At 48.1% G+C, this 26,625-nt stretch overlaps 1 protein-coding gene across 6 annotated transcripts in view; it reads right to left on the minus strand.

The window, feature by feature from the left end:
* Nucleotides 1-5,081: 5,081 nt before the first annotated feature.
* TRIM9 (tripartite motif containing 9) overlaps nt 5,082-26,625 on the minus strand; it is a 76,599-nt gene continuing 55,055 nt past the window's right edge. For 2 of the 6 annotated variants that reach the window (XM_081860262.1, XM_081860261.1), the window contains exons 7-13: nt 25,751-25,889; nt 21,814-22,002; nt 17,126-17,161; nt 15,347-15,370; nt 13,320-13,623; nt 11,690-11,852; nt 5,082-9,779 (exon numbers count right to left, since the gene is read on the minus strand). In XM_081860262.1, coding sequence (XP_081716388.1) covers nt 9,717-9,779; nt 11,690-11,852; nt 13,320-13,623; nt 15,347-15,370; nt 17,126-17,161; nt 21,814-22,002; nt 25,751-25,889 — 918 coding nt within the window. In that variant the 3' untranslated portion in view covers nt 5,082-9,716. The remainder of the gene's footprint in view (nt 9,780-11,689; nt 11,853-13,319; nt 13,624-15,346; nt 15,371-17,125; nt 17,162-21,813; nt 22,003-25,750; nt 25,890-26,625) is intronic. The other 4 variants (XM_081860266.1, XM_081860265.1, XM_081860263.1 and 1 more) reach the window with 3 other exon arrangements.

Below are 26,625 nucleotides of genomic sequence, written 5' to 3' on the forward strand. Positions count from 1 at the left end.
GCTGTATTGTTTTTAACACTCGATTGGGAACCGCCCAGAGTGGTTGGGGAAACTCAGCCAGATGGGCGGGGTATAAATAATAAATTATTATTATTATTATTATTATTATTATTATTATTATTATTATTATATCAGTGACCCATGCACTAATAACCTTTGGGATAGATTACTGCAGTGCACTCTGCATGGGGCTGCCCTTGAAGATGGTCTGGAAATGCAGAATGATCAAGGGGATGATTGCAGCGTTTGGGGCTTCTGGGTTTAGTTTAGGGGAAAGGCGGTGAGAGGTGACGTGATATAAGTTCATAGAATTATACATGACATGCAGAAACTGGAAACCGGTCCGCATCGCACACCTGATCTGTCACATGGAGTCTTGCTTCCCCTAACATCTCCAACTGAACCAAGAGCCAATGATAGGATTATAGTCTGAAAGGGAGCTTAGATCCCATTTGCCCATCAAGGAGATGCTAACTCCAGACAGAAGAGGAGCTCAGGGGGCCCTTGTAAATGGAATTTAGAAGTCAAGGAGAGGGTGTCCTTTGCCTGGCGACGGCGCCCGCGATAATTCTGCTTTAGAGGGTTGGCTGAGGCCCGTGATATTAGAGGCGACAGGAGAAATGAGCTTTCCCTGATGTTGGGTCTGGGAAGGATGCAAAGATTCTGAGCGGGGTGGACTGCTCACAGCAGGGGGTGCCTGCTGCACCTCAGAGGAGGGCAAAGGAGCTGCAGGAGGAGGACCACCCCCCCGGCTGCGACTGAATATAGACCTGGCATCAATCCATCCTGAACCCATCGCTCTGTGCAGCTTCCTGCATTACGGTTGCTGGGGGGAAATCGGATGTTGAAGCCGGAGTTTCCTGCAGGAAGGAAGTCAGAGAGGAACACAAGATGCTGCCTTCTACTGAGCCAGACCCAGTGGTCCTTCTAGTTCCATAAAGCCTCCACTGACTGGCAGCAGCTCCCCAGGATTTCACAGAGAGAGGCATCCCCCCCCCCCCCGGAGATTGCATTGGGAATGCATTGTGTTGTGTTGTTTGTTTGTTTCAAAATTATATCTTTCCTACAAGGAGCTCAAAGCGACCTATTTAGTTCTTCTGCTCCCCATTTTATCCTCACAAGAACCCTGTGAGGTAGGTTGGGCAGAGGTGAGCAGCTGGCCCAAGGTCATCCAGTGAGCTTTACGGTTGAGTAGGGATTTGAACCCTGGTCTCTCAGGTCCTAGACCAACACTCTTCACCACAAACCACACCGGCTTAATTTGCAAAGCCTCAACAACAGCACACGAAAGCTCATGCCAAGAACAAACTTAGTTGGTCTCTAAGGTGCTACTTAGGGATGTGGGTGGCACTGTGGGTTAAACCACAGAGCCTAGGGCTTGCTGATCAGAAGGTCGGCGGTTCAAATCCCCGCAACAGGGTGAGCTCTCATTGCTCGGTCCCTGCTCCTGCCCACCTAGCAGTTCAAAAGCACGTCAAAGTGCAAGTAGATAAATAGGTACCGCTCTGGCGGGAAGGTAAACGGCATTTCCGTGCGCTGCTCTGGTTTGCCAGAAGCGGCTTAGTCATGCTGGCCACATGACCCGGAAGCTGTACGCTGGCTCCCTTGGCCAATAAAGCGAGATGAGTGCCGCAACCCCAGAGTCGTTCGAGACTGGACCTAACGGTCAAGGGTCCCTTTACCTTTAAGGTGCTACTGGACAATTTTCTTCTTCTTATTTTTATATACCGTATATACTCGAGTATAAGCCGACTTTTTTCAGCACATTATTTATGCTGAAAAAGCCCCCCTCGGCTTATACTCGAGTGAGGGTCCTTTTGGGTTGCTTGTTCTTCCTCCGCCGCTGCCTCCACCACCAGGTTTGTGGTGTGGTGAACCGGCTTATACTCGAGTCAATAAGTTTCCCCAGTTTTTTGTGCTAAAATTAGGTGCCTCGGCTTATATTTGGGTCAGCTTATACTCGAATATAAGTTTAAGAAAGTGATGAGGAATTAAAGAACCTTTTAATGAGGGTGAAAGAGGAGAGTGCAAAATATGGTCTGAAGCTCAACATCAAAAAAACGAAGATCATGGCCACTGGTCCCATCACCTCCTGGCAAATAGAAGGGGAAGAAATGGAGGCAGTGAGAGATTTTACTTTCTTGGGCTCCATGATCACTGCAGATGGTGACAGCAGCCTCGAAATTAAAAGACTCCTGCTTCTTGGGAGAAAAGCAATGACAAACCTAGACAGCATCTTAAAAAGTAGAGACATCACCTTGCCGACAAAGGTCTGTATAGTTAAAGCCATGGTTCTCCCAGAAGTATGGAAGTGAGAGCTGGACCATAAAGAAGGCTGATCGCCGAAGAATTGATGCTTTTGAATTATGCTGCTGGAGGAGACTCTTGAGAGTCCCATGGACTGCAAGAAGATCCAACACATCCATTCTTAAGGAAATCAGCTCTGAATACTCACTGGAAGGACAGATCGTGAAGCTGAGGCTCCAAGACTTTGGCTACCTCATGAGAAGAGAAGACTCCCTGGAAAAGACCCTGATGTTGGGAAAGAAGGAGGGCACAAGGAGAAGGGTCCATGGGGTTATGAAGAGTCGGACACGACTAAACGACTAAACAACAAATACTCGAGTATATACGATATTTCAACAACAGAGACATACCTAGGCTCTCTCCATTGCCCCCTTGGCAAGGAGCTGAATGGGAGCTGCACTTCTAAGTACACCACTGGGCAACTGGGGAGGGGACCCGGCTGCCGTGGCCGGTGCCAGGAAGCAGATTCCTCCGCTGGGGCACCCAGAGAAACCACGCAGAGCAGGGGAAGAGGGGCTCGGGGAGTGGGCAGCTGGGTGGGCTCCTACCCACTCCAAGCCAGAGTGGGGAGGCATGAGATTTGTGCCATCCTGGGCCTGCCTTCTTGGCAGTGGCCAATCTTGCCATCCCATAGGCACGCCCCCGCTGAACAACTTAGCCAAACCCTCCAACATCTGGAGTCCCCAACCGATCCTTGGTGGGGCTAGAGAGTCTTCTTCTTTGGCGATCCCTCATAGCTGAGTAAGATTGTCTTCCATAAACACAGTTTTAGCAATGAGTCCATAAGTGACTGTGGAGGCCAATTCTGGATCCACACGTCCTTCCACAGTGGGGACATAGGTTTCCGGGCAGGAGGTTCCCCCTCCTTCTTGTTATTGTTTAGTCGTTTAGTCGTGTCCGACTCTTCGTGACCCCCTGGACCAGAGCACACCAGACAATCCTGTCTTCCACTGCCTCCCGCAGTTTGATCAAACTCATGCTGGTAGCTTCGAGAACACTGTCCCACCATCTCACCCTCTGTCGTCCCCTTCTCCTTGTGCCCTCCATCTTTCCCAACATCAGGGTCTTTTCCAGGGAGTCTTCTCTTCTCAAAGCCAAAGTATTGGAGCCTCAGCTTCAGGATCTGTCCTTCCAGTGAGCACTCAGGGCTGATTTCCTTCAGAATGGAGAGTTTTGATCTTCTTGCTCCATGGGACCCTCAAGAGTCTCCTCCAGCACCAGAATTCAAAAGCATCGATTCTTCCCTCCTTCTTAGGAAGACTTAAGATATGGGCATGCAAGCAAGAGGAAAGGTTACAACATCTGGGACTTTTCTGTTAGAGAAGAAATGAGCAAAGTGTGGGATAGGAACATGATGTGGAGACAGTGGGGCGTCTCTGTCATAATGCTAAAACTCCTGTCTATCCCATGAAGCAGATTGTTGGAAGATTCAGGAGAAGTTTTGGTGCGAAAACGGTGCCATTCATACCACAGAATACGTGGAACATGGCCAGTGGCATAGCAAGGTCAGGTGGTACCCAGTGCGGAAAATTTGAATTTTATTATTTTTCTGCCTGCGAGAATGTTTTTTTTACAGAGCCAAAGTTGTTCACTTGGCAAAGGCTGGGAACAGAATGTGACTATGGCTCCATCTGCTGGGGGACGATGGTCTCTTCTGATCTCTGGCTAGTTTTTAAAACGAAAGCAGGCGGTGATAAAAAATAAATAAATGATACCGTAGCCCGTTTTCCCCTAGGGGGAAGAATGCTGCAAAATCAAAATGGCAGCACCAGCATTTCAAAAATCCGATTTTTGATCAGCTGCCATTTTGGGACTTAGCAGCTGTGCCTTGGATTCATTTGATGGATTTGTTTCTGTAGCACAGAAATACATGTCATCATTACTAAAGGCCAAGTTGCAGGGGCCAACGAAAGAGCTGGCAGCCCTAGAATTGCATCAGGATGCAGTTTGAGATGTGCAGCTCTGGAAGGCTATAATAATAATAATAATAATAATAATAATAATAATAATATATTATTTATACCCCACCCATCTGGCTGGGTTTCCCCAGCCACTCTGGGCAGCTTTCAACAAAGTATTAAAATACAGTGGTCTGTTAAACATTAAAAGCGTCCCTGAACAGGGCTGCCTTCAGATGTCTTCTAAAAGTCTGGTAGTTGTTCTTCTCCTTGACATCTGGTGGGAGGGCGTTCCACAGGGAGGGCGCCACCACCGAGAAGGCCCCCTGCCTAGTTCCCTGTAACTTGGCTTCTCGCAGTGAGGGAACCGCCAGAAGGCCCTCGGCGCTGGACCTCAGTGTCCGGGCAGAACGATGGTGGTGGAGATGAGAAGGGGGAAACAGACCTCTTGCGCTTTTAATAGCTGCCATGAAATATACATGTGCTGCAATTCCCTCTTCTACACAACTGTTAAAAGTGCAGGAGGCCTTTGTCCTCTATGGCATTCGGCCAATGTAACCCATGCTTTTATTATCCTTATGACTTAAGAGAAGGAGGACACATTGCAAAACCAATAGAGAGACGGCCTATCAGCTGATTCTCTGCAGCAACAACAAAAACGATTCTTCTTCTTACTGTTATATTTATTAATTTATTATTATTATTATTATTATTATTATTATTATTATTATTATTAGGCAGATGTTGTATTGTAGACACTCCTGGGCTTTGGGTTGTATTTTGATAGGTGTCCTCTTACACTCCCTCCCCCCCCCCGACTTCCTCTTCCAGATCCAGGCACCCCCCCCCCAAAGAAACAGTCAGAAACACTGGCAATTCTCTGACTAAAATCTTTTATTAGAACAACACACAGGACCCCTTTTGGGCCTGGGAGGGCGGCTGTCTGCAGCTAAGGATTGCAATAAGTTGCCAACAACATGTTACGAAGTCACTAGGAATCTATTCTAAGCATCAGAAACATCATCAAGAAGCAAGATCGATGCTGATGGGAAAACAAGGCCGCAGGTGGCCCAGCCACCCAAGCCCAGGAGGAGATCGGCGTCACCCTGCAACCTGTCTCCTCTGCAGCCGAGAAAAACGAAGAGCGTGACTGCGAGGTTAGCACCCATTCAATAAATTATGTTTAACGTAATGCTGGTACAACATTACCATAACAGAGAAAAATCAGTTCTAAGGGGAAGGAAATCCTAGAAGGGAACAATTACTTATTTACAGACATCTCCTTTGTTGTTTTGCTTTGGGTTTTTTTGTTTTGTTTTTTTTGCTGTTAACATTTATTACATTGGATTGTTTTCTTCCCACCATCCCTGATTTATCTCCACTCCTGGTTAAATGAATCAAAGCAGATAATTAAATAACTTACGATGAGAAACAATGGTAGAAGAAAGAAAACAATATCTCAACCCTCCACAGACAACTATCTCTAGAGAGCGCCACCAATCTGAAAGCAAAAGGAAAGGTCAGACCAGCATGCAGTCCGTGCTAGAGAGAGAATATTATGGCACCAACCACATGGGATGGACTTGAGGCATCATGGGGTATGTACATGACATTCGCCAAATTTAGCAGCCGGTCCCAAGATGGGAACAGATTCCGATGGAACGGTTTGTTAAGGTTTTCTAAAGTTGCCTCCTCCAAAATGGAATGTGGATGGTTGGTATGACCACAGATATCAGCATCCCTATCATTTATGCCCCCCCCCACTCTCTCCTGGAGACCCCAAATGCCACAAAACTGCCAGGCTCCAAGACAGAGTGCTGTCCCATTGAAGGATTGGGCTTCCACAAAATCCAGGGTTGCACCATTGAAATACAAGGGCTTCTTCTCTTGTTGGAACAACGTCTCTGATGCTCTGGAGCTGTCCCAGGTCCTGACTTGCCACCTGCTGACAGCTACCAGCCTCCTACCAACCTCCTGACCACATTGCCTGCTCTCAGGCATAATCCAGACTAGTTTCCTTATAAGGTGTTGCTCAGCAACTGCTCAGCAAATCCTTCTGCCCCCGGTGTAAACTGATACATGGAAATGCATGCAAATATGCAACTGCCGAGGCCTTATCTGCGCTCGCATTTTACTGGGTCACATGCACTGCGCCCATCTCAAATTGCAGTTAGAGGCAGCTGTTAGGTGGGTCTATCGGGAGCAGAGGTGGCTGAGTATTTCATTGCAATGTGGTTCCTTCCAGTTCGGCAGAAACGGAATGACAGAGAGCCAGCCTGGGTTGACACTGCGACACAGTTAATCAAACAATGCAAAGAGCAGATAATAATATTATGGTGATACAGAAGAAGTGCGTTCGGATGGGTGGGGGTAATGCTGGTTGGTCTGGTTTCAAACCAGGAAGGTGGCAACCGTGAGAGGTAGCCATGGCAATGAGAATATTTAATTTCCTGAGACTGTGAAAGGAAGGCATTCCTGCTCTCTTCTTTTTCCCCCTCTCCGTGTCTGTCGTTGACCACAAAGGAATGATAGATCTGCCTCGTAGTTGTTGGTTTTTTTAAGGCAAAGTCATCACGGTAGCTAATTTTGAAATGCTGCTATGCAAAACTATGTCCTGACACACATGTGGACATGAGGCGAGATGGATGCTATGCACCGGGATGTAGTCAGAGAAAACGAAAACATGCCGCCGCATCAAGCTTGTTTGCAGAATCAAAAAGGACCCCGCAAGCAGCCCCCCACCGAGCAAAAAAGCAGCTGCCCATTTAGAGCGGGCTATCCAAAATTGGCAGCTCCGTGTTGACGTGGCCAGGGAATCTCACATTGTTAATACAGCATCAGACTAGCCAAAGAGCTGGTTTCATTAGTTACCTACGTGGTATAAAAGCCACCCATAGGTGCCTGCCTCTGATATCTGTAGGAAGCAATCAGTAAGTCCAAGACTACAAAGCCCAGCATCAAGCACAAGGCAAGAGGGGTTCTATTCAAGGGAGGTCCAGTGGCAGATACCTGCCTCTGCCTTGTTTCAGACCATGCATGAGTTTATTCTTAATTAATATTTGCACCTCTGGCCTCCCAATGGTCTGCGCACATATGCAATCCTGTTTGCTTGTTCAAAAGGAAGCCATGCAAGTCCCGCTGTGCTCAACAAGATTTACTTCAAGTTAAGTGCATTTAGGACTGCAGATGTGTCCCCGAGCAACCCTGTGCATGCTTACTCAGAAGGAAATTGCATTAAGCTGTGCTTACTCCCATGCTAGCATGCATGGGGTTGCAGCCACAGTGACCAATGTCACAAACAATTAAATGGGCCTGCGCACCAGGTCAGGGTGTCAAAGGACCAAGCCTCTTTGCCTTGGAAATATAGAGAAATAGAGGAAGGAAGATAACTGTTTGACTGGTGCTGATAATGTGGCATTATCACGGCATGAAAATGAAACACAACGAATTGGCTGGTTTACAAGGGAAACTTGAACATATCTAAGAGACAGCCTTTGAGCCTTGCTGTGAATATGGATCTCTCCCAGTCTGAAATCTCTCCCTGCACCGTGACCAGTCTGGAGTCGCATCTCTGCAAACTGACTTAGCACACAAAACAATCATGTAAGAAGTTGTTTCCAGTCAAAGCCGCAATAATCACCGCAACATGAAGGATGTCCCACAGGGCCGGCCCTAACAAGAGGCAGCTGCCTCAGGCGGCAAATATTGAAGGGCGTCAAGCAGAAGGAGCTCTGTGTATGTGCGTGTTATGCAATCTGTCCTGCGCCCTCGGGGTTCAGCGGGGGATGTTGAAATAAGATTCAACGGTCTGTTGAGGTTTTGTACTTGGAATAGGACTAGGAGGACCTCTCACATTTTGTTTCAGTTCGAAACAGCCAGAGGGTGTCAGGATAGCAAAGGCCGATGTAAACAAATGAGAAACAGAAGTGCATTATGGGAGCGGCCGTCTCTAGCGTGCAACGGGCCCTTGTTGCACACTAGAGCAAATTGTGGGTGCCTCCTTCTACTTCAGGCATTCAGAGACAGATTGGTGACCCCCCCCCTCCGTTTACAGAGGTACAGGACAAATGTCTGGATAAGCAGCCAATTAACTTGAGCCAGACGTTTGTCACGTTTTGCTGAATACAACCATCCATCCCAATCAGAAAAGAAATGGGATATTGGATATATTTGCTGAATGTGGGTGGCGGGGGCATTTCTGGGTGGCATTTTGGGGGGAGCATTCAGAAATCGGAATGTTGGCATTTGAGTTTTGAAACTCACTGAAAATGGAAATGTTCTGCTCCTACAAAGTGATAATTTACGCAGAACTCAAATACGAAGTTCTGCCAATAGAATTCCAAATTTGAAAATGGTGCTAATTTCATATGCAGATTAAAGTGTTGAGGAATTCTCCGTAGAGTGATCTAAATCGTACACCTCACCCTCACAGGTGTGTTAGACCTGTATCTGAGCTGTACCACTTCAGATGTGGTTACTGGGAGCAGCTCCCATCACATCTGGGCTGGAGAACCAGGCCTCAGTTCCTTAGGCCCCAAAGGATGCCCTGCTAAAGTATCATCCTTCATAACCAACATTATTATTTTCCAGCGTTGATTTGTTTATACCGGTGTTCTGTGCTTTGTGGTGAACTGCCTTGAGCATCCTCTGGATAAAAAAAAAGGGGTGCCTGATCTTTGAAAAATGAAAAACTAAACACCGTAATTGGGGGGGGGGGAATCATGTGACCTTTCCCCTCCAACTCTCTGCTTTGACTGGAAAAAAATTAAGATAAATCCCGTCTCCCCAGGCTTCATTCATCATCCTGCATGGCTTTTGTATGTCAATTAAGTGGTGATCCCAAGCTGATGTCTATGAGAAGGTATTATTCAGCAAGAAAGGCCACAAGGACAGAGGAGGCAAAAGTCAACTGGACTCTGCAAACTCTTCAAGGACCAGCCAATTTTTGCCCGCCCAGGGGCTTGGGGTGGGGGTCTGGCTGAAGTTATATGCACAACTCTCTATCCGTAGCAAGTGAAGCACAGTTTTCCTTCTGGCTGGAGAATCCGCAAGTTGGTTCAGCCGCTGCACCCTTGGGAATCTGATCCACATTTAGGGGAAAGGGGAAATCCCAAACTGAAAGAATAACTGAATCCAAAAGCTGATTCGAGAGAGTCGCATCTCAGGCTCTCTCTGGGAACACTGTCGTCAGCCGAAAGAGCAAAATTAGCAAAGCAAACACACACTCGTGCACACACACAGAGAGAGAGAGAGCACAGGTGGGGCTGGAAAGGCGGAGAGGGGTGGCCCTGGCGGGTGCCCAAAGTCTGCTTGGTCCTTTCTCTTCTCTAGATTCCACCCCGCTTTTTGTCTGTTTGTTTGTTTGTTTAAAAAATTTGGTTTCCGCTGGCCTGGAGTTACCAGACGACCAGATATTCTCCTCTTTTCTCCCATGAGGTCAATTCCTGAAGAAAACTAACGCAGGTCTCTCGGTGTGTCCTGAGAAAAAGCCGCCGGGCACCCCCTGACTCCTTACTGCATGGAGCCTCGTGCGTTGTAGAAGTCCGGGACTGGGAGACCGGTGTGCAGTGTCACCTGAAAGCAAAGAGCACTTGCTGCAAATACACTCCAACATTTCTCCAGTGAAAATACAGTGGAGACTCGGGTTGCAGATGTAATCCGTGACGGAGGCACAGCCGCAACCCGCAGCGTTCGTAACCTGCAGCGTCACATCTGCACATGTGCGTGACATGATTTGGTCTTCTGTGCATGCACGAAGCACAATTTAGTGCTTCTGCGCATGCACAAGCAGCAAAACCCGGAAGTAACCCTTTCTGGTACTTCCGGGTTTCCCGCGGTCCGCAACCTGAAAACGCGTAACCTGAAGCGTCTGTAACCCGAGGTACCACTGTAGGAACATCTCATTCCACAATGATAACTTTACTATTTATACCCCACACATCTGACTGGGTTGCCCCAGCCACTCTGGGTCTGGGCAGCTTCCAACATATATAAAAACACAATGAAACATTAAACATTTAAAAAAAAACCCCTTCCCTATACAGGATTGCCTTCAGACAGCTTGGGGGTTGGATAACTCCATACTCTCCAATGAGGGACATTCCAGGATCAAATCAGAAACTGGGATGGCGTCTCTAAATCAGGGAGTTCCTGGAAAACAGGGACAGTTGGAGGTTCTGAGTACAGGGTTCAACAAGAGGTGGCAGGGCCGGCCCTACGATGTGGCAAAGTCAGGCAGCCGCCTCAGGCGGCAGATGCTGAGCTGCGGGGATTGTGAGTGTTATGTTGGCATGTTGCATTCAACTGGAGTGGAAGACACTTCCCTTTCCCAGTACTGGAGTAAGATTCAACCACCAGTCCGGTGGGCTTTTGCCTGTGCCTTGGGGAAGGGCACCATCTTGCCCCTTGCCTCAGGCAGCAAAATGTCTTGAGCGGGCCCTGAGGAGTGGGGGTGGCATTTTTAATCCCATCACAGCTGGCAGGATTTGATCTTCCCATGCTCACAGAACCATATCTCTCTGTGTGTGTGTGTTTGTGTGTGATGGCCTGGGACTTGGGCTCAGACTCGGAACCAGAGGAGTCTCAGTCCGCACTGGATCCTCTGCCTCAGGCATCATCTGAACCAAGTCTGGGGCCTGATCCTGAAGAGTCCCAGTGTTTTAAATTTGTTGTTAGCCACCCTGAGCCTGGTTTTTGAATCGGGAAGGGCGGGGTATAAATAAAAATTTAATAATATTATTATTATTATTCCGAGAAAGTCACTAGGACTTGAGGGGTCATTATGGCAGGACCATGACTGTATATTTACATATTAAATGAATCCCCTGCTGTCTTTACATCATAGGCATCAACTCCCAGGGGCCCAGCTCTTTGGGCCCTCCCAATAATTTTTTTTGGGGGGACTGCCCTTCCCAATGATCAGGGGGTAGAAGAGGCCAAATGCCAATTGATGCCTTTGCTTTAGTCATTGTTGTGTATATTCCCTAATTCCACACAAGAGCAGACAACAAGGGCTCAGGCAGAACACTACTCACCCCCACTGCCATGTTTATGAGTAGCAAAATTGGAGTGTTTGGGCAATTCAGAACAGGATTTTTTTTGGGGGGCGGGGCGGCTGTTTGAACCTGCCACCTGCTGCCCAGCCCACCCCCTGCCCAGAATGCCCTGCTTGAGGGCACTAACTTTGAGTACCAAATTGATTCGGAATATTAAACCCAGCAACCTGAGAACCACAGCTTGCTTGCTTTTCGTCAAGGCAAGTTGCTAGTCCAAGGCAAGTTTCTAGTCCAAGGCAAGTTTCTAGTCCTTGGCAACTCCCGTCATCGCCAGCCAACACAGCTCTGGGTTTCCCATTCTGATTCCTGTTCTTTCCACTCTCTGCCCTGCCCCTCTCCAGCAACTGACGGGAGCGCTTCATCCCGAGATCCAAGAAGCCTCCCGGTCTCTCCTCCCAGAGGCCCAAACCCCTTCCCACTCCTCCTTACTTGCACATTCCTGTTCAGACTGACAGCCGGGAAGAAGACACCTTCCAGGTTCTCAAAGGCCACCGGCCCCTGCTGGTCCTCATTGATGGAGAAGGTCAAAGTCCTCCTGGTTAGGTCAAGCAAGATCCCGACTGTAGCCCCTTTGGTGATGCCCCCTTCAGTCCTGCCGAGAGAGAAAGCGCTCCTCATTAGCTCGGGGTTGGGCTAGATGACATCTGGGGTCCCTTCCAACTGTACAAGTCCATGGTTAACCTCTCTCTCTCTCTCTCTCTCTCTCTCTCTCTCTCTCTCTCTCTCTCTCCCCACAGTGCTTTTTCTTTAAAAAAATGTTTTGGGGTATAGTTGTACCTCTGCTTGCGAACGGGATCCGTTCCAGAGCCCCGTTCGCAACATGAGCAGAAGGCAACCCGTGTCTGCGCATGCGCAGGTCACGATTTACCGCTTCTGCGCATGCGCATGACATCATTTTGTGCATCTGCGCATGCGCGAGTGGCGAAACCCGGAAGTAACCCTTTCCGGTACTTCCGGGTCCCTGCAGGACGCAACCTGAAAAGATGTGACCTGAACCGAACGTAACAAGAGGTATGACTGTACTCTGATTTTCACTCAGTAAAACCACCATTTTATAGTTCAAATCAGGAAAAATAAATGCAGTAAATGGACAAAAGTACAAAGATTCGCAAAATGTTTAGGGGTATGCGTACCCCTGCGTCGCCCCAGAAAAAAACACTGTGTGTGTGTGTGTGTGTGTGTGTGTGTGTGTGTAAATTTTTAATTGAATTTTCTGTTTTACCATTTAAAATACCCATTTTACATCCTTAAGATATCAATAACTTCCCTTCTTCTCTTTCCACAGATCATTTTACATATCCTAAATCCCTGCACATTTTACAAAAAAACTATACCATTCAGTATAGTTATTGCATCCATCAAAACTTGTTTACACTGTTGAATTTATCATAATGCTGCCAGCATTTTCAGCTGTGCACAATTATTTCCCGCATACAGTGGTACCTTGGTTTAAGAACCGTCTGGTTTATGAATGATTCAGTTTACAAACTCTGCAAAACCGGAAATAGTGTCTTGGTTTGAGAACTTTACCTCGCTTTAAGAACGAAAGCCGAATGGTGGAAGGGCACCGATGGCGGCAGGCCTCATTAGGGAAAGAATGCCTTGGTTTAAGAATAGTTTTGGTTTAAGAACAGACTTCCAGAATGGATTAAGTTCGTAAACTGAGGTACCACTGTATCCAATAAACACCTCCCAATCTTCTTTAAACATATGTTCTTCTTGTTCTCTTATTCTATATGTTAAGTCTGCGAGTTGTGCATATTCTGTCAACTTAAGTTGCCATTCTTTTTTAGTTGGGACCTCGCTCGTTTTCCATTTTGGGGCTAACAAAACACGGGCTTCAGCAGTAGCATACATAAATAACCTTTTTTGACACCTGGGGATTTCAGTCTGAATTATCCCCAGGACTTATCGTAACCCTCTTCTAAAACTATCTAAGTTGGTGGCCATCACACTACCTCTTGTGGCAGAGAGTTCCATAGTCTAACTGCGTGCTTCCAACGTTCAGAGGACGGGGGGAAGAGACAGAGGGAACCAGAGATGCTCTGGGGCCACGTACCTGTTGGTGTGTGAATTGTTATGCATGAACCAGCTCCGGTTGTTGTCCACGTACATGGCCCAGGCTTTGTCATCTTTCCCCAGCATGACGTCCTTGAGAACATCCATGCGGGCCACACCAAAGGCCGGGTCCGGGTGGTTGTCGTAGCGGTCAATGGACAGCTCCCAGTAGTGGAGCCCCTTGGAGAAGCCCGTTTTGCCCAACACCACCCGGTCGTCGTAGCTGTTGCAGGTGACAGTCAGGTTGTCGTTGGAGAAGATGACGTCCGAGTGGGCCGTATTTGGGTCAAACGAAAACCAGGCCACTGCAATGGACACAAGGGAAGAGCAGTTACCTGTGTGAATGGGATGGCAGTCCCTGGGCTGGGGGGGGGGGGAGGCACAAAATGCATTCCATGCAGGCATGCAGGAGGACGAGACTTGCAGGTTGCTCAAAGGCCACGATTCCACATGCTTTCTGGGACAGAGCATTTTGCCAAGGCATTTTGCCGCCTGAAGCAGGGGGCAAGAAGTTGCCACCACCCAGTCCCATTCCACGTATGAAAGCTCAGCAGACCATTGCATCTTATTTCAACATCCTCCACTGCACCCCGAGGGCTCTCTCTGTTAGTTTCTGTTTGCCACTGTGCAGCTGCTTAGAGTCACAAGACTCTGTTTACATTCCTGAGACCTTCCGGGCTGTTGGAAGTCTCACGGGAGACAGATGTGACGTTACTGGTTTCCTGTTGCTTGGTTTGTTTCAGTTGCTCTCTGCCTCTAACAAAGAGAGGATGTGGTTTTCTGTCTGCATAGTAAGAAATAAAGCATAGCGATGTAGCCATAAATCTCATCACTTCCGCATGCCGTTTTGATTCTCTGCATAATGGGGAATATGCCTGGAGCCTTATCAAAGGCTCAGGTCATTAATCACATCGGAGGCAATTCCGGAGGAGCTCGGCCGATCGCAGGTTCGACACTCTCCACTCAATGCTCATCAGTATTTGCCACCCGAGGCACTTGCCTTACTCTGCCTCATGGTAGGGCCAGCCCTGTTCTAGGGACAAATCCAAAGGGATTTGAATCCCTCCCTATGTATGTTATGTACTGAGTCAAATAGGATCCAAACTGCAGCAGTCTGATTGGTCCTAGAACAATAGGATCCAAAAGGCAGCAGTCTGATTGGTCCTAGAACAATAGGATCCAAAAGGCAGCAGTCTGATTGGTCCTAGAACAATGCAGCAGTATGATTGGTTGGCAGGAACCACCCAATCATGCTCCAGATAGAAGTGAATCCACAACCTGATTGGCTTACAGTAGAATTCCGGAATTAGCCAATCATGTGCAGCCCATTGTGCAAATAATGTATATAAAGCAGATACTTTGAGGGGACTTTCATTCATTCCTCCTCACCACTATGAGCTGAATAAAGAGCATGAAATCACTTTGCGACTCTGAGTATATTTCAATGTAAGTTATGCAAGTTGCGTATAGTAACTCCCCACAGCAGGTAGGGAGATAAATGGTTTAGTTTTTGTTGGAAGGTGACTTGCAGCAGAATGGAAACGATGCTGCGTGAGACAAAAAGAGGCAAGAACAGAAAATGGGTGGAGCACAGGCTCATGGGGAAGAGCCAGGGGCTGATGCCCCTCCCCTGCACCTGCCGCCTGAAGGCCGGTGTCTTACTCTGTCTAATGTCAGGGCTGCCCTGGGCCTGCAGACTTGGCTCCCTGATTGCCCTTGCCTTTGCCTGCTTGCTTTGTATAGGCTTTTCACTGCAATTGCACATTGTCCGAATGAGGAGGACAGCAGAGGGTGCCGCTGGGTTGCTGAGTTTTGCTGCACCAACTGGGAACCCACAGAGCTTTGGGGTTCTGGGCATGTGCCAACTGCATGGCTTGGACTTGGTTACCGGAACTCCTACAGGCAAGACGTCACCTTGAGGACAACACACGTGCCGCAAAGTTTTCAAAACACACTCACAAACACACACAAACTGTTGCAGCCAGTCAGTAGGTTCCATTGGCCCCATGCATTCCAACGGGGTCCTACCTGCTACCAGTTTTTTAATATCAACTGTTGTCGTTCCGAGCGAAAGGCATGGAGGGGAACAAATGAGAAGCGGGGTCGGCATTGACAGAGGACAAAAGTGCCAACCGCAAGCTTCGTTGTAGCTTGGTCTCCTGGCTGCATACTTTAGTTTGCCCCTCCCGGCCAAAGCTGGCACATCAATTTGGCATTAGCAGAAACCTCGCACAGTTATACATAACGTGTACTGGAGACCACACAGCTTTTGCAGACAGGGAAGGGCACAAGGAAAGGCTACCAAATTCTGCAAGAGGCTGGTTTCCTTTAGCTTCTCCTGCCTCCCCACAACTCGGCTAAGAAACCAAGTAGAATCCCTCACCCAGTTAAAGAAAAACCAGGTCTAAAATTCACTTCTTCAAAGAGTTGACTCCAAGCTAGGTTTATTGGACTGCTTCCATAGTGCCATAACTCGATCCATCCCTTATAAGTTTCAGAGGCTCTGACGGACACCTTGAGCCAGGTGTGATGTGATGCTGAGAGTGAGTTCGCTCAGACCAGGGACATCTGGGTTCAAACCTCTGCTTAACTACGCTGTGTCCGGGAAGGGGGCAGACAGGGGCAGTCACATGCTCTAAGCCAGCCTTCCTCCAAAGGTGCCCCCTAGAGGCATTCTAGCGGGCTCTGCGAATTCATTTACCGTATTTTTCGCTCCATAGGACACACTTTTTCCCTCTTAAAAACTAAGGGGGGAAGTCTTTTTTTTAAAAAAATTAAAATATTAAGATTTTAAAGGTTACAGAAAAAAAGAAAAGAAAACAATCAAGGAAGAAAAAGAAAAAACAATACATATAATCAAAAAACAGAGAAAAGAAAAAAAAGAAAAAACAAGTCAAACCTTTAACTCACTTACTTACATTCACTTATTTCCTTGACTTCCTCACGCCTCCCATTTTTGTATTCTAATTCAATTAAATATTCCAGCAAATCCTTCCAACTTTGTTTTTATCCTAATAATTTACCTTAACATATTATAATTTTACCTCCTCTCTTTCACCAAGTCATTTTTACTTAATCCTTTATATCCTTTCTGCTAAAACCACATAATTCCCCCCCCCCAACATCTTTCTAACATTCCTTAAGGGGAAAAGTCTGTGCAGCCTATGGAGCGAATGCAGGGGGGAGGCAGGCAGGCAGGTAAAGCCCCCATGAGCCGCACACAAGCTTCGCACGGCTCTTGCGGGCTTTTGCGGGAGGTGAGGGAATTGCCATAGCCGTGCATAGACTCTCCAGCCGGGAGAGGCTGTGCAAGGCTAAAGAAGACAAGGCAGCGTGTGCGATCCATCCCACTCACTGCCTTGGCTTCCTCTTTAGCCTTGCGCAGCCTCTCCAGCCAGGGGATCCCGATGGCTGTCTTGGCTTCTTTGCTCTTTGGGTCGGGGGGGGGATAATATTTTTTTTCTTGATCTCCCCCTCCAAAAACTAGGTGCGTCTTGTGGTCTGGTGCGTCTTATAGAGTGAAAAATACGGTATATTCTTATGAGCTGATGGCTTTGTCCTCTAGCTAAAAACAGCTGTTTCTCATTTCAGAATCACATCCTGGGCTGCCTCCCCTCTTCCCCCACCCCTCAAAGGTGTTACAAACAAGGTGGGGGGGGACAGAGTGGACCAAACATAGTGTTAGTTTAAACATCGGGTGTATAGCTGAGGGTATCTCCTTGTCACGTACGAATGGGGGGAGTCGAGGGTTAAAAACAAGTGAGCGAAACAAATGCCACCGAAATGTGGAAGGAAGTATATACTTGCCCAATTGGGAGAAAGGTCCTGACTGAGCCTCAAAACCTATAAAGAGACACACTGCATTTCATACGTCGACACGGAGAAAGGGCAACCGGACTCGGGCGGCAGAAGCCACGCAGCTGGGGCATCAGCGAGCGGCAGCCGCCGGAACGGATTTGCCAGATTCACTTGCAAAGCCAGAGGCTCACCATCAGAACCAGAGACATGTGCATTTCATGGAGTTTCCCCAACCTGCGTCTGTCCAGGCCAATTGGACTCCCAATTCCCATCAGCCCCGATCATCCTGGCGGGGGCTGATGGGAGTTGGAGTCAAAGGCCCCGGAGAGGCCCATTCTAGAACCCAGGCCTGGCACCCGTGAAGTGGATCAACAGCAGCAGTTTCTAGGCAAGCAACAAGTGGCACTTTGGCCATGCACAGCACATAGCCAGTGGAACTCCCTGCCACTGGCTTTTAGACAGCCCAGTGGAGAGGTCCATCCATCAGGCCATCACCTGCCTTGCTCCACCTTTTAGTTTCTGCTTCTCAATTTGTATTGTTATTATTTTATGTACTGTGGCTTGCCCTTGTCTTATTGTTTATAGTTTAGAAATTATTTATTGTAACTGTTGAGTGGATTTCTGTTTAACTTTTATATGTTGATATTATTATTTTGTACTGTTCTAATAATTGTTGAATGTTACTTTTTGATGTAGGTTGCTTATTTTAGTGTTTCGTTTTATTATCACATTTTTGTATTGCATCAGATTGTTATAAGTTGTACATTTTTTGTTTCTTCAGCTTGTAAACCGCCTTGAGTATTGTAAGACAGAAAGACAGAATAATGGGGGGTTGGACTAGATGACCCTTGGGGTAACCTCAAACTCTACAATTCTATGATGGTGATGATAAAAATAATAAATTACTTATATTCTGCCTTTCCTCCCGAAGGAGGAGACCAGGGCAGCAAACAAGTCAATAACGGAAGTCAATTAAAACTTCTAAAAACAGTTTTAAAACCTTGTAAAAACAGTAAAAGAAACACCCTCATTTCTCCTTGCCCATCACTGTTCTTTTTCGTGTGTGTGTTGGCAAAGACTAGAAATTCACAGGGCCAGTATTAATGGATGAAAAAATAAAAATAAGGGGGCCTAATTGAGCTGGCATAAATCGGAGAATGAATTGGTGGGGGTGGAATTTGAGCACCAACGGAAGAAATGCACATAACCCTGATCATATGGAACTTAGCAAAAGCCTTTTAAATGAATCTGGACTCAGACCAACTTAGGGGATTGTGACCTTCACATTTTTGGGGGCAATTTCCCATTGTGCAACGCCTCCCAAGAGAAGCAAAAGGTGTCAGTTTTAGGGAAGAGCTCCACCAACCATCTAAGGATAGGTGAGTCTGTGAATTTCACGCACTGTGTGAATTTCTGTGAATTTCCTCTTTTCCCACTCTTAAACTCTCCACATTTCCACACCAGTTCATGAATTTTTTAAAAAGACAGTCTCACGAAAATTCGCCAGCATATCACACACTTGTTTTGTACGCAACGTTGTTCGACGTGCACATTTTTGCAAAGCAATTCCTCCCAGAATGCGTTTTTATCTGTTATCTCCACAAATACCATATTTTTGCTCTATAAGACTCACTTTTTCCCTCCTAAAAAGTAAGGGGAAATGATGTGTGCGTCTTATGGAGCGAATGCAGGCTGCGCAGCTATCCCAGAAGCCAGAACAGCAAGAGGGATTGCTGCTTTCACTGCGCAGCGATCCCTCTTGCTGTTCTGGCTTCTGAGATTCAGAATATTTTTTTTCTTGTTTTCCTCCTCCAAAAACTAGGTGCGTCTTGTGGTCTGGTGCGTTTTATAGAGCGAAAAATACGGCATGTCAATTTCCCCTTAAGAGATTTGTTTTTGTACAAACTACTTGGCCGGGGAACTGTGCTGCAAAGTTCAGAGAACGGCGAATCTCAAACGATGGAAATGTTTCAGTTTCAGAAAGCACAAATTATGCAGGTTTGCTTTTTAAAAGAGAACCGAATCCAGTTTATCCTCCCTTCCGCACATCCCTACTTCCACCCCACAAATCCGCCCCCAAGCCACCCGCCCAGCTTGAGACGGATTCACTCCAAAGATACAGACTCCAAGAACGTACAAGGAAGCAAGCAGAACCACCAACTCTTCGTACACGGGACACAAGATCAAAAACGTTTGGGGATGGATTATGTCGAAAGCCAGTCGCACAAAAGCAGTGGGATGGGGTAACCCATAAAAGGACGATGGGGAAAATAGAATGAAACCGGGGTTGTGCGTCCAGCCCCTCGGTGTAGCCCAGCAACTAAAAGACTGTGCCATTCCTCATTCCAAAGTATGGGGTGGACGGAAAGAAAGAAGTCTATGTCAGGGCTATTCTCCTTTAGCTTACGCCGGTGTCAGGCAGGTGCCAATGGAGGTTACATCAGCGTAAGCGTGTAGCAATGGGAGAATCCTAAATAATAATAAAAATGCAACCCAAACGGAAAACGTTGGTTCTTGCAAAGGTGGGAGGGTAAGGGTGGGGGGTGGCCATGGAGAGAAGGGGCACCGGAGGCCTTGGAGCCATAATTCCAGAATATCCCGCAGGAAAATGCTTGTGAAGAGCTGCTATTACACCCCAAGGCTCAGGACAGCTTTCTAGAACCTTCCTTCTCCTTGGTTGCTCTCTTGCTGAAGGCATCACAGTGGAAATCGCCTTGCCCTTTACTCGGCTGCTTTGATCTGCGGAAACTGGCACTGCTGCAGATGCCATGTAAGACCTGTTCTGCGCTTGCAAGAACTTGATCGTTTCCTGTGGCCTACACTTCGGAACTCCCTGCCTATTGAGATCAGCTTATCGTTATTTTAAACCTTTCGAATGTCTTAAATCATTTTTCTTTGTGTTATGTACTGAGTCGAATAGGATTCAAAATGCAGCAGTCTGATTGGTCCTAGAACAATAGGATTCAGAATGCAGCAGTCTGATTGGTCCTAGAACAATAGGATTCAGAATGCAGCAGTCTGATTGGTCCTAGAACAATAGGATTCAGAATGCAGCAGCCTGATTGGTCCTAGAACAATAGGATTCAGAATGCAGCAGTCTGATTGGTCCTAGAACAATAGGATTCAGAATGCAGCAGTCTGATTGGTCCTGGAACAATAGGTTCCAGAATGCAGCAGCCTGGTTGGTCCTAGAACAATAGGTTCCAGAATGCAGCAGTCTGATTGGTCCACAGGAGCCACCCAATCCAGCTCCAGGTGGAAGTGAATCCGCGACCTGATTGGCCTACAAGAGAATCCTGGAATTAGCCAATCATGTGGGGCCCATTGTGTAAATAATGTATATAAAGCAGACATTCTGGGGGAACTTCCATTCCTCCTCACCACTATGAGCTGAATAAAGAGCATGAAATCCACTCTCGACTCCAAGTATATTTCACTTTGTGACCATTTTAATGTTTTCTTTTTTTGTAAACCGCTTTGAAGTGTGTGTGTGTGTGTGTGTTTACAATCCAGTGGTGTATGCATTTTAGGAAACAAATAACAAATAAATGTGTGGCGCCTGGCCACAGATTCAGTGTTATAGACAGTGGGCAGCCATCTCCCACCCAGGAATTATACACCTTCAGGAACCCCAACGCAGCTTGGATGTTTTCCTACGTGGCGGCAGCCTTCCAGATGTTGTTGGACAACAGCTCCTCTGGCCACTGGCCAAGCCGGCTGGAGGTGATGGGCGCTTCAGCCCAACATCTGGAGAGACAACATTGGGTCTCCTGTCCTGCACCAAAACCTCTGCACTGGGGGAAGTTTAGCCTGTTAGGGAGATGTTTCCTCACCCAGTCTTCTTGCTGACATGCTGTGCCACAGTTAGTCGGTGTGGTGTTTATTCCAGATATTGTTGGACTACAACTCCCATCATCCCCGATCATTGGCACATCTGTGATCTAACCTGCTTCTTCTGTTACAGCACCAATCGGGTGCTCAACAGTCTTGTTGGACTACAACTCCTATCAGCCTGAGGCAGCATGGCCCTATGCTCCTGAGGGTGCTGGCTGGGTGTTCATGGGAGTTGTAGTCCAAAATATTTGCAGAGCACCAGGTTGGCAAAGGTTGTGTCATGCCCTCAAGTTGCACTTTTAAAATCCCCAATCTAGTAGTGAAATCCAGTAATTGCTGCCTGCCCTGGGCTCCTCTGCGAGGAACAGCAGGATAGAAATTTAATAAATGGAATACTGTTAAGTAAATAGTTTTTTTAAAAAAAAAAAATCCTTCTAAATGCTATTTGAACTTTGCATATTTGTGACTTTTCCCCCTTCTCAGAGACAATGCTGCTGACTGCAGGTCCACGTAAAGGATGTCAGCAACAATTATCCTTGCTTGCTGGTGCTGTTCAAAGAAAGTCTACAAACTTGTAACACAGAAACAAACACGTCACACATTATGTCTACATCCTCAGAGTTTCCTCCACAGTGGAACGTGGGCCACTGACAACATAGAACAGCAAGTCCCGTCTCACACGGATGCCATGGGCGGGGGAAGAAGGGGAGGAGAGCCCCCCCAAAAAAAATTAAAAAGAAAAGCAAAAAAAAAAAAAAAAAGCAAACAGCAACAAAACAAGAGCCGAACCCCCAAAACAAAAACGGGGGGACGTCCAGAAGCACAGCGCAAGAGGCAACGCCAGGCACGCTCGGCTCACCCACCGGCCGAATTCAGAGATTGTAAGGAAGAGTGCAAGCTCATTTGGTGGGACGAGGATCTGAGCTCAAAGTAGGATCTCCCCGGAAAGCTGTTTTGCAGGTTAAGGGTGGAAGAGAATGGGCTGGATCTACGCAGCTGCAGCCTTTCCAAAGGCACTGGGAAAGTCAGGGCCTGCTCCTCCGGTTCGGAGTCTAGATGCAAGATCAAGGCAAACTCAAGGTCAGAGCTCCCCAAAGAGGCGATTTGAACAAGGCACCAAAGCCCTTCCTTACCTGTGCAAGTACAAAAAGGGGGGAGTCTCCCAAGGGGAGGGTGGCCCCTGGGGCAGAATGTCAGCTCCCAGCAGCGGCGCAGCATATGCCCCCATTACCCAGGGTGGGCGCGCCCACTGAGGAGGGTGGGACGTGCTCCCAAGGGGGGGGGCGCACGGAGGGTGCCCTCCCAGGCGTGGGATAGCCGCTCGGGTGCATGGTGCGCTCGACATTTGGTGCACCTCCCACCTGCAACTCCCAAGCCCCCCCCCTGCTGTCCCCCTTTCCCCCAATGGCTCGGGGTAGGCTTGGGAGTTGCGGGCGGCGCGGCAACTGTCACCCCCCCCCCCGCGAAGACGCCCAGGGGGGAATGCCCCCACCGTACCCTCCTCCCTCCACCACTGGCTCCCAGTTATGGCTTTACCAAATTTTTTGGGTGGGGGGCTCACAGGGAGAGGAGAGGAAGGGGAAGCCCCACCCCACCAACGGCATTCTGCTAGCTCATAATAATAATAATAATAATAATAATTTTTATTTATACCCCGCCCTCCCCAGCCAAGGCCGGGCTTAGGGCGGCTAACAAGCAATAATAAAAACAAATTGAATGAATACAACTTAAAAAACAAGATTAAAATACAGCATTAAAATACTGAAACATTAAAATATTAAAATGCAGCCTCATCACAGGAGAAGAAGGAAAAAGAAAGAGGGGGAGGGAATCATATTGGCTCCAAGCCAAAGGCCAGGGGGAACAACTCTGTCTTACAGGCACTGTGGAAAGAAATCAGATCCTGCAGGGCCCTGGTCTCATGAGGCAGAGCATTCCACCAGGCCAGAGCCAGTGTTGAGAAGGCCCTGCTCTGGTTGAGGCTAATCTGACTTCCTTAGGGACCTCTAAGCAGAGGCTTTAAGCAGAGGCTTGACAACCATATGTCAGGAGTGCTCTGATGGTGTTTCCTGCTTGGCAGGGGGTTCCAACTCTATGATTCTATGATTCTCTAGGGTGTTGCTATTTACGGACCTTAAGGCTCTCCGTGGGGTAGACCAGGAGAGGCGGTCCCGTAGGTACGAGGGTCCTAGGCCATGAAGGGCTTTAAAGGTCAAAACCAGCACCTTAAATCTGACCCTGTACTCCACCGGGAGCCAGTGCGGCTGGAAAAGCACTGGGTGAATATGCTCCCATGGCAGAGACCCCGTGAGGAGCCTCGCTGCAGCATTCTGCACCCGCTGGAGTTTCTGGGACAGCTTCAAGGGCAGCTGCGCGTAGAGCGAATTACAGTAGTCAAGCCTGGAGGTGACCATCGCATGGATCACTGTGGCCAGGTCGGGGAGGGAAAGGTAAGGGACCAACAACGTCGGATGCAACCCTATATACAAAACTCTGCATACAGATCTACAAAGCTGGATACAAATCTATAGATATATGTGTGTGTGTGTGCACGCACACACACACACTCCTCAGCCAAAATCCTTGAACAAGCAAACCTTATCTTTAGGCAAGTAAGAGCCGTGGAACAGTAAGAAGAGACATTGGCTGTGGACTCTCGTTCCCTGGTGGTTTTTAAGAAGAGGTTGGGTGGCCACCTGTCAGGGATGCTTCAGGTGAGATTCCTGCCTTGCCAGGGGTTGGACTAGGGATGTAGTGTTGGGGGAGGAGGGGACTCGCAGGGCAATTGCTCCGGGCACATTTTTGGGGAGGGAGCGCTGCTCATGCCACCTTCCTTAAGCCGGCCCTTTGCAAGGCTGGAATATGATCAGATCCCAGCCCCGCAAAGCAGCTCAGGGAGGGTGCCTTGAGAAATAATCTTAATAACAATAAATTTTTATTTATACCCCACCCTTCCCGGTTCAGAAAACCGGGCTCAGGGCAGCTAACAACAAATTTAAAACACTTAATTGATGCAACAAAAAAATAGCATAATATACAGTATAAAATATGAATAACAATAAATTCAGAAATCAAAAATCAATTTAGGGGGGAAATCCATCCAAAAAATATTAGACGATCACCAGGGCTAGCTGGCTAAATTAGTCCTGTTTGGGCCAGCGAGGAGAGCGGGGGAGAATTAGCTGTGGGATCCCAGAGAGGGGAATTTTCATAAAAGGGGAGGGGGAGGGAAGGAAGGGGAATAAAAGATCAGGCTAAGTTCAAAGACAGCCAGAATAGCTCTGTCTTACAGGCCCAGTGGAAGGAGGTTAAATCCTGCAGGGCCCTGGTCTCATGGGACAGAGCATTCCACCAGGTCGGAGCCTTCACTGAGAAGGCCCTGGCCCTGGTGGAGGATAATCTGACTTCCTTAGGGCCCTCTAAACTATGGTTATTCATGGACCTTAAGGTCCTCTGCGGGGCAGACCAGGAGAGATGGTCCCGTAAATACGAGGAAGATGCCACGCACCTTCCGATCCCAGCCCCAGCCTCGAAACCCTTTGCAAAGCATTGCAAGGCCCTGTGCCGCTTTCGGAGGCTGGGGTCATTCCAGCCTCGCAAAGCAGCTTGGGCTGGGGTCACTCCAGTGGCTGTGGTGGCCGGGGCTGGGCTGATCCACAGCAGGCTACGTTCGCCCTCCACACCCCCAGTGCGTGCCCCCCCCGGCGCCATGGATACATGCTCCACTGCTGGGTTAGACTAGGTGTCCTTTCCAACTCCCCTGTTCTATGATTCCATCTTACCGAAGTTTGACAAGAGCTCACAGAGTGCAGGGGATCTTGTGAGATTTCGGCAAGATCCTCTGTTGGAAGATGGCACTGCTGCCAGTGCTTTGTGGGCTCTGGCACACAATGTAGGAAGAGAGCCACAGCGCCAGTGGCGAGGCGAACAGCGCAGGGAGGGGGTGGCCCATGCCTGTTCCGTCTCAAGTGGCAAAACCGGGTGCGCCTACCCCACCCCGATTAGGGGCTGAAGGGAGAAGCAGGAAAATGGAGGCCAAGGGGGAGTTTGAAGGCTGTGCGTGTCAGAAGAGAGGGAGGTGGAGGAAAGCTTTACTCAAGAGAGAGAGAGAGAAAAGAAATAGACTCTGAGTCTCAAGGAGTTGCCTCTGCGTGCCAACAAAACACCAGGCACTCCCACCTGCAGGTGCACCTGCGGACTCATACAAGGTGAAAAAGAAGTCAGGATTAAAAAACTTTGAGCGATCTCACTGCCTGGGAGTGGGCTGCCTGAGCCAAGAAGTGACCCCTCCCCAGGGAGAGGATGTCATCCGCTCTAGGGCTGGTGCCCAGCAGCTCTTCCCCATATTCTGACGTTACTGAATCACACTGACTGATGAATTTGTTGTTGCCCGTTTGCTTTATTCATACGACACTGCGTTAGAGATATTAGAGCGGTCGCTGCTGCTGCTGCGTTTGTTGCTTTTCAGCGCTGCTGTGATTGTCGCAAGCCGCTTTGAGCCCCACGTTCATTGTTGGAAAAGCAGGATGCAACTATTAAATAGAAAACATGGCCAACTGCGCGGCACGTTTTTGGAACGGAGGGGGCAGGGAGGACAGAAATCGCTTTTGACACCTGAATTCCGTTCTTTCCCAGGTGACATTTCTCCCCCTTTTTAAGGGAAGGGGGGTCTCCAGTTTAGCAACCCAAAGAAGGAAGGGCATCTCCTGCAAGAATCCCTAAGATGTGCCTAGGCAAGGAGGACGCCCCTGCTCTTCAGTGGAAAATGCCTCACCCCTGATCCCGGCAGCCATGACTTACCCTCGGAGGTCTGCAGAACCAGCATCTTGCTGTAGGGGCTGACCCCGGTCTTGTTGAAGGCCTTGACCCGAGCACTGTAGGTGCTGTTAAAGTGGAGTCCATCCACAGTGCACATCGTCTCCTTCCCGACATACACCTCCTAAGGACCCAAAGACACAAAGCTGATGTATGTGTGGGAATGTTCAGGGAGGCATATATTGTTTGTTAATATCCTTCCTAACTCACGCTAGGAAGTTCCTTTACTTAGCAGAGTTTACATTCCCCTTCTCACGCACAGCAGATAGCTGGTTGCAGGCTTGTGTGGGTCTCTCACTGTTATACAATTCAGTCTGTCTCAGAATGAATTGTATAGTTCCTGGTAAGTTCCCTTGAATCCCTCTTAAATGAATGAAGACATAACAATCTTAATTAAAGCCAATAAAAGAAGTTTACTCACATCAGTTCACAGTTGGATTCCTGAAGGCAGACTTAGTTACAAAATATGTACAAGTGGATCTACCCCATATGGGGGAATCATCCCAGTGCTTATGCTGGATGAGAAGCTAGCATAGCAGTCCTAGCTAAGAAGCTGGTCAAACAAAGAAGGAAGTCAAAGAGAGAGAGAGAGTGCTGCGTGACTTGTCCTTTTGGTTACCTGGACAGGTAAGGTCACGCCCCACCCTCTAGTCACATGCAAGGAAGGATGCTCCAGGCCAGGAGGAAACAGGAAGTTTCGACTGGCTGACCAATATCCCCTTGCATGTCCACTCTAGGAAAACAAGGAATGTTGCATTTGACTGCTCCCACAGGGAACGGGCCCTTTCAGGGAAGCTTTGCAATGCAGCAGAGATCTGGTGTGCACAGTGGGAAGCAAGATCATAGGCCAGCCTTTGCCA

The sequence above is a fragment of the Podarcis erhardii genome, assembly GCF_964252035.2.
Source record: "Podarcis erhardii genome assembly, chromosome: 1".
In the NCBI taxonomy this organism is placed as follows: Eukaryota; Metazoa; Chordata; class Lepidosauria; order Squamata; family Lacertidae; genus Podarcis; species Podarcis erhardii.